Here is an 8,590-nt window from a genome sequence, read left to right as displayed (position 1 = left end):
TGAAATCTGCATTTCTCTCTGGCGCGTTACTGTGAAGATGGCGAGTCAGCATCGTCAAATTCATCTTGAAGCCGACACACTGACACAGAAAAACCTTGTTTATTAATAAACAATTAATATCTCTCCCTGCTATACTATTTGACATATTCATAATCATTACTTTTGCCGGTTCTTTGTGGCAGCTTTTAGATACTTTATTGGGAGCGCCACCCTTGTTACATGAACGCGTCACCACATCAGCACCGAAAACATGATTTTTCTTCTTTCTTTTTTTTAATCTAAAATAAAAAATCATGATACGAACCGAGTTGTAGGTTTGGTCCATCGTTACAGCCTTAGTAAAACGAGAAAGTAGGAGTTTAGTCGTTTGTCATTTTGTAAAAAAAAAACAATGGCTATCTGAGCATCTTTGCCAAGCGCAAACCAGCAATCAATAAATTATCGGGGAGGGTCATGCCTTTTTCACAATCATTTTGGAGGGTCATGGAAAAATGTATTACTGGCGAAGGGAGGGTCAAGTTTTTTGACTACAGATCTCAAAACTCCTCCGGTGGCCCCTTAAATAAAAAACGAACAGTCCCTAAATAAAAAAAAATAATAGGCTAATAATAAAAAAAAAAAAATATATATATATATATATATATATAATATATATATAACGATTAGAAATAGCATATTGTATCCATAATTGTAACAAAATACAAAAAAATAGTTGTTAAATAAAAAAAATAAAAAATAAAAACATACAAATAAAAAAAAAAAGCCGTTGGTCCTGAGCCTGAGGTGATGACGAGAGATTAACGACAATTAGCGGTCACTTTACTACAGCACCAAGATAAACAGTCTTTCTGACACGTAGCGCAAGGTATTTTTTTAGGTTTAAAGGAGAACTCCGGCGCAAAATGAACCTTTGGTCTAATTACACATTGTTACCTAGTCAACCGTTATCTGAGATTTGTTTTCATGATTATCGAATGTAAATATTTTTATCTCTAAAAACAGTTTAGCCTATAAAGCTAGTATAATGCTAGTATATTGGGCATAGTGTAATGACAAATAAAAATCGCTTGTTAATACCACTAACAAGGCTGAAAATAGCCCCACACTAACACGGTAGCATAATGAGGGTCCCTACCTTCAAACCGAAGCATTGAGAACTTTGTCAGTGTCCAGACAGTTTAATAAGAAGATATTTTAAACATACAGTCAACTTCGCGAATACAGGCAGGAGCCATCTTTGAAATACAGCCTTTACCAGTCGATCTACGAACGCCGATCCAAGTGCGCTGGTTAGAATGTGAACGAGCTATAAGTTGTGATGAGGTGAGCGCGAACAGCAGGCTTGGATCGGCGTTCGTAGAAGAAAGTTCTAACTAAACAAACAACAATCCCTGCCAAACCTGCAACAGGCATCATATGAGGTGGCATATTTAATTGCACTGGCAAAAAAGCCACACACGATCGGTGAAACCCTTATCAAACCCGCTGCTATAGCAATAAGTCGGGCTATGCATGGGGATAAACTGGCCTGTGAGCTAGAAGCAGTGCCTCTGTCTAACGGGACTATTGCCCGGCGCATCTCCGACATGGCCCAGGACATAAAGTGTCAGCTGGTGGACAGAGTGAAGAAAGGGAAATATGCTTTACAATTAGATGAATCCACAGATGTATCAAACTCTCCCCAGCTGCTTGTATTCGTCAGATACAGTTTTGACGGAAAACTTAACGAGGACATTCTGTTTTGCACCGCGCTTGAGGGAACGTGCACAGGCAATGACATTTTCACAAAAGTTGACAACAAACTAAAAGAAGAGGGACTGTCTTGGGGTGAGTGCATCGGTGTGTGTACAGATGGTGCTGGAGCGATGCTGGGGAAAAAGAAAGGTCTTAAAGCAAGAGTCTTGCAAGTGGCGCCTCACATAAATTTCACGCATTGCATTATACACAGAGAAGCTCTTGCAAGCAAAACACTTGACCCAGAACTTAAACGTGTTCTTGAAACCGCGATAAAAATTGTCAACTACATAAAAGCGCGTCCACTCAATATCAGGCTGTTTGCCACTCTCTGTCACGAACTGGGATCGGAGCATGAGTGCTTGCTGTTCCACACAGAAGTCAGGTGGCTTTCGCGAGGGAATGTGCTCAGCCGCCTGTTTGAACTGCGGGACGAAGTGCGCTTATTTCTGATGGAGCATGCGTCCCAGCTCGCTGACCACCTCACTGATCCTGACTGGTTAACAAGGCTAGCGTATTTGTCTTGCATATTTGAAAAACTGAATGGCCTTAATATGTCATTGCAAGGTGAAAACACAAGCATCATGTCACTGAATGATAAAATCTACGCATTCACGAGAAAACTTGAGCGCTGGACTGAGCGAGTTGAAATGGGTAGGATTGACATGTTTTCTGAGCTGGACGAATTCATTGAGGAAAATGAACTGAGTGTTAACATAGTGATGAAGTCTATCACTACTCACCTTCAATCCCTACTGGAACACTTCAACAAGTATTTCCCAAAGGAAACAGCTCCAGAACAATATGACTGGGTAAGATCACCGTTCACTGTAACAAGGGCTAATCATCTGACATCCAACCTGGAGGACACATTGGTTGAACTGTCAAGCGACCGAACCTTAAAGACCGAACCTTAAAGACAGCGTTTAATTCCAAGACGCTGGCTGAGTTCTGGATTTCTGTCGAGAAGGAATACCCACAGCTATCCAAGGCCGCTATGGATGTACTGATGCCTTTTGGTACTACCTACTTGTGCGAAAAGACTTTCTCGGCACTCACGTACATTAAAAATAAACACAGATCGCGACTGAATGTGGAGGATGAACTCCGAGTGGCGGTCTCCAAAATTAAACCAAGAATGGACTTGCTGTGCTCCAAGCATTGTGCCTATCCATCTCATTAGGAGATGGTAGGCTAATATTTAAATGAAAGTTATGAGTAAATTACTATAAAACAGTATTATAGTTTGATTGTTGTGTTCTTTTTTGTAGTAAACATGCTCGTGTTTAGATAGGCCTATTTGTGCGTGTGCGCTTTTGTGCGCAACGGCATGTGCCCATCCATCTCATTAGGAGATGTTAGGCTAATATTTAAATGAAAGTAATGAGTAAATTACTATAAAACAATATTAGAGTTGTTTGATTGTTGTGTTCATTTTTTTGTTGTAAACATGCTCGTGTTTAGATAGGCCTATTTGTGCGTGTGCGCCGTTGTGCGCAACGATATTGTGCGCATCCATCTCATTAGGAGATGTTAATATTTAAGTAAGGAATAATTGACGACAGGCCGTTGAATTATTAGAAAAATAGTGCACACTCGAGCTAATAGGCTAAATGAAACACAAAGCCCTTTTAACAAGTAGGCCTATCAATAATTATTTATTTGTTATAGAATAATAACGAAAACCCGTGCAGTTTAATTTTTATTAAAATTAAACTGCATGTGTCCATTTATTGTGAAGTTAGACATTAAAAATTGCAGATCAAGCGCATGGGGCTGCATGTTTTTTCTTGTTATGAATTGTATCCTATTTTCCGTTGTTACAGTTATTACTACGCGCAGTGATATGGAACTAATGCGGTCAAAACTACTTTAGCCGTGCGTTTCCCTGAAAATAATTGCACACCTTATAACGTTCTCAACCAATCAGAATCAAGCATGTAACAGCCCTGTAGTATAATATAAAATAATATAATGGTTGTTTTGACTGTTGTGTTCTTCTGTGTTGTAAGTATGCCTATTAGTGCGTGTGCACAGTTTCACGCAATGTTTGTATACTTTAACCACCTCCGAGGATAGTAGGGGTCACGAGTCACTCGCACCTTTATTTTGGGGGTCGTGGGCTGAAAAGTTTGGGAACCCCTGCACTAGAGGAGGACTGACCCCTGTGGGACGCCACCGTCTGGTGGTACACTAGATGAGGACTGACCCCTGTGGGACTCCACCGTCTGGTGGTACACTAGAGAAGGACTGACCCCTGTGGGACTCCACTGTCTGGAGGTACACTAGAGGAGGACTGACCCCTGTGCGACTCCACCGTCTAGTGGTACACTAGATGAGGACTGACCCCTGTGGGACTCCACCGTCTGGTGGTACACTAGAGAAGGACTGACCCATGTGGGACTCCACCGTCTGGAGGTACACTAGATGAGGACTGACCCCTGTGGGACTCCACCGTCTGGTGGTACACTAGAGAAGGACTGACCCCTGTGGGACTCCACCGTCTGGAAGTACACTAGAGGAGGACTGACCCCTGTGGGACTCCACCGTCTGGTGGTGCACTAGATGAGGACTGACCCCTGTGGGACTCCACCGTCTGGAGGTACACTAGATGAGGACTGACCCCTGTGGGACTCCACCGTCTGGAGGTACACTAGAGGAGGACTGACTAGAGGAGGACTGACCCCTGTGGGACTCCACCGTCTGGAGGTACACTAGAGGAGGACTGACCCCTGTGGGACTCCACCGTCTGGTGGTACACTAGAGGAGGACTGACCCCTGTGGGACTCCACCGTCTGGAGCTACACTAGAGGAGGACTGACTAGAGGAGGACTGACCCCTGTGGGACTCCACCGTCTGGTGGTACACTAGATGAGGACTGACCCCTGTGGGACTCCACCGTCCGGAGGTACACTAGATGAGGACTGACCCCTGTGCGACTCCACCGTCTGGTGGTACACTAGATGAGGACTGACCCCTTTGGGACTCCACCGTCTGGAGGTACACAAGAGGAGGACTGACCCCTATGGGACTCCACCATCTGGTGGTACACTAGATGAGGACTGACCCCTGTGCGACTCCACCGTCTGGAGGTACACTAGAGGAGGACTGACCCCTGTGCGACTCCACCGTCTGGTGGTACACTAGATGAGGACTGACCCCTTTGGGACTCCACCATCTGGAGGTACACTAGATGAGGACTGACCCCTGTCGGACTCCACCGTCTGGAGGTACACTAGATGAGGACTGACCCCTGTAGGACTCCACCATCTGTAGGTACACTAGATGAGGACTGACCCCTGTGGGACTCCACCGTCTGGAGGTACACTAGAGGAGGACTGACCCCTGTGGGACTCCACTGTCCGGAGGTACACTAGAGGAGGACTGACCCCTGTGGGACTCCACCAGCTGGTGGTACACTAGATGAGGACTGACCCCTGTGGGACTCCACCGTCTGGAGGTACACTAGAGGAGGACTGACCCCTGTGCGACTCCACTGTCTGGTGGTACACTAGATGAGGACTGACCCCTGTGGGACTCCACCGTCTGGAGGTACACTAGATGAGGACTGACCCCTGTGGGACTCCACCGTCTGGAGGTACACTAGATAAGGACTGACCCCTGTGGGACTCCACCGTCTGGTGGTACACTAGAGGAGGACTGACCCCTGTGCGACTCCACCATCTGGAGGTACACTAGATGAGGACTGACCCCTGTGGGACTCCACCGTCTGGAGGTACACTAGATGAGGACTGACCCCTGTGGGACTCCACCGTCTGGAGGTACACTAGATGAGGACTGACCCCTGTGGGACTCCACCGTCTGGTGGTACACTAGAGGAGGACTGACCCCTGTGGGACTCCACCATCTGGTGGTACACTAGATGAGGACTGACCCCTGTGGGACTCCACCGTCTGGAGGTACACTAGATGAGGACTGACCCCTGTGGGACTCCACCGTCTGGAGGTACACTAGATGAGGACTGACCCCTGTGGGACTCCACCGTCTGGAGGTACACTAGATGAGGACTGACCCCTGTGGGACTCCACCGTCTGGAGGTACACTAGATGAGGACTGACCCCTGTGGGACTCCACCGTCTGGTGGTACACTAGAGGAGGACTGACCTCTGTGGGACTCCACCATCTGGTGGTACACTAGATGAGGACTGACCCCTGTGCGACTCCACCGTCTGGAGGTACACTAGAGGAGGACTGACCCCTGTGGGACTCCACCGTCTGGTGGTACACTAGAGGAGGACTGACCCCTGTGGGACTCCACCGTCCGGTGGTACACTAGATGAGGACTGACCCCTGTGGGACTCCACCGTCTGGAGGTACACTAGAGGAGGACTGACCCCTGTGGGACTCCACCATCTGGTGGTACACTAGATGAGGACTGACCCCTGTGCGACTCCACCGTCTGGTGGTACACTAGATGAGGACTGACCCCTGTGCGACTCCACCGTCTGGTGGTACACTAGATGAGGACTGACCCCTGTGGGACTCCACCATCTGGAGGTACACTAGATGAGGACTGACCCCTGTCGGACTCCACCGTCTGGAGGTACACTAGATGAGGACTGACCCCTGTAGGACTCCACCATCTGTAGGTACACTAGATGAGGACTGACCCCTGTGGGACTCCACCGTCTGGAGGTACACAAGAGGAGGACTGACCCCTGTGGGACTCCACCGTCTGGAGGTACACTAGATGAGGACTGACCCCTGTAGGACTCCACCATCTGTAGGTACACTAGATGAGGACTGACCCCTGTGGGACTCCACCGTCTGGAGGTACACTAGAGGAGGACTGACCCCTGTGGGACTCCACCGTCTGGAGGTACACTAGATGAGGACTGACCCCTGTGGGACTCCACCGTCTGGTGGTACACTAGAGGAGGACTGACCCCTGTGGGACTCCACCATCTGGTGGTACACTAGATGAGGACTGACCCCTGTGCGACTCCACCGTCTGGAGGTACACTAGATGAGGACTGACCCCTGTGGGACTCCACCGTCTGGAGGTACACTAGATGAGGACTGACCCCTGTGGGACTCCACCGTCTGGAGGTACACTAGATGAGGACTGACCCCTGTGGGACTCCACCGTCTGGTGGTACACTAGAGGAGGACTGACCCCTGTGGGACTCCACCATCTGGTGGTACACTAGATGAGGACTGACCCCTGTGCGACTCCACCGTCTGGAGGTACACTAGAGGAGGACTGACCCCTGTGGGACTCCACCGTCTGGTGGGACACTAGAGGAGGACTGACCCCTGTGGGAATCCACCGTCTGGAGGTACACTAGAGGAGGACTGACCCCTGTGGGACTCCACCGTCCGGTGGTACACTAGATGAGGACTGACCCCTGTGGGACTCCACCGTCTGGAGGTACACTAGAGGAGGACTGACCCCTGTGGGACTCCACCATCTGGTGGTACACTAGATGAGGACTGACCCCTGTGCGACTCCACCGTCTGGAGGTACACTAGAGGAGGACTGACCCCTGTGCGACTCCACCGTCTGGTGGTACACTAGATGAGGACTGACCCCTTTGGGACTCCACCATCTGGAGGTACACTAGATGAGGACTGACCCCTGTCGGACTCCACCGTCTGGAGGTACACTAGATGAGGACTGACCCCTGTAGGACTCCACCATCTGTAGGTACACTAGATGAGGACTGACCCCTGTGGGACTCCACCGTCTGGAGGTACACTAGAGGAGGACTGACCCCTGTGGGACTCCACTGTCCGGAGGTACACTAGAGGAGGACTGACCCCTGTGGGACTCCACCAGCTGGTGGTACACTAGATGAGGACTGACCCCTGTGGGACTCCACCGTCTGGAGGTACACTAGAGGAGGACTGACCCCTGTGCGACTCCACTGTCTGGTGGTACACTAGATGAGGACTGACCCCTGTGGGACTCCACCGTCTGGAGGTACACTAGATGAGGACTGACCCCTGTGCGACTCCACCATCTGGTGGTACACTAGATGAGGATTGACCCCTGTGGGACTCCACCGTCTGGAGGTACACTAGATGAGGACTGACCCCTGTGGGACTCCACCGTCTGGTGGTACACTAGAGGAGGACTGATGACCAATGCGGACACTAAAACATCTGTAGGTCAGACAAGAACGGAACCACTGTAAGACTACGCCACGAAAGCCCACAGAGATCTCCAGACATCTCAACAGGACCTCATGGACCACCAGATCAAATGCAGCACTCAGATCTAATAAAACTAAAGCCATGGACTTCCCAGAACCAGTTTCTGTGAAAATATCGCTTGAAACTCTTAAGAGGGCAGATTCAGTGTGTAAAGCTTTAAACCCAGATTGAAACGTTTCATGGAGAGAATTTACAGCCGAACATGATTGTAATTGAGTCAGTGCAACTCTCTCTCGGACCTTCGAAATAAAAGCGAGATTAGAAATAGGACAGAGGTTAGAAAGAGAGGAAGGATCCAAGTTTGTTTTTTTAAGATATGGCGTCACCAGTGCAACTTTAGGACTGTTAGGGAGGGAACCAGTAGACAGGCATTTGTTAATAACCAATAACAGGCCAGGACCAACTGGGTCATAATTTGTCTCAGGAAAAAAGGTGGAATAATATCCTGAGGACAGATAGTAGGTTTCAGGTGACCAACACTTTCATTACAGTCCAGATCAGTCGGCTCAAACTCAGACCAGATGGAGGAACACAGTGGAACCTCACGCAGGGTATATGGCGAGTCAGACACCTGAGATCTTAAAGGTGTGATCTTGTCAACAAAAAACTTCCCAAAGTGGCCACAGAGAGCAGCAGATGGCTCTAAAATAGAGGATTTAAAACAGAGTTAATGGCGGAA

The 8,590-nt window shown here is 48.8% G+C and overlaps 1 protein-coding gene across 1 annotated transcript; it reads left to right on the top strand.

Annotated features, from left to right (window-relative positions):
• Positions 1–1,508: 1,508 nt before the first annotated feature.
• LOC130090932 (zinc finger BED domain-containing protein 5-like) lies at positions 1,509–2,651 on the top strand. Its single transcript, XM_056258577.1, has one exon. The coding sequence runs from the start codon at positions 1,509–1,511 to the stop codon at positions 2,649–2,651; it is 1,143 nt and encodes a 380-aa protein (XP_056114552.1).
• The last annotated feature ends 5,939 nt before the right edge of the window (positions 2,652–8,590 follow it).

The sequence above is a fragment of the Rhinichthys klamathensis genome, unplaced genomic scaffold (assembly GCF_029890125.1).
Source record: "Rhinichthys klamathensis goyatoka isolate OS25496 unplaced genomic scaffold, OSU_Roscu_1.1 h1tg000155l_1, whole genome shotgun sequence".
Taxonomy (NCBI): domain Eukaryota; kingdom Metazoa; phylum Chordata; class Actinopteri; order Cypriniformes; family Leuciscidae; genus Rhinichthys; species Rhinichthys klamathensis.
Note: the sequence above shows the minus strand (reverse complement) of the source record. Positions and strands in the feature narration are given on the sequence as shown.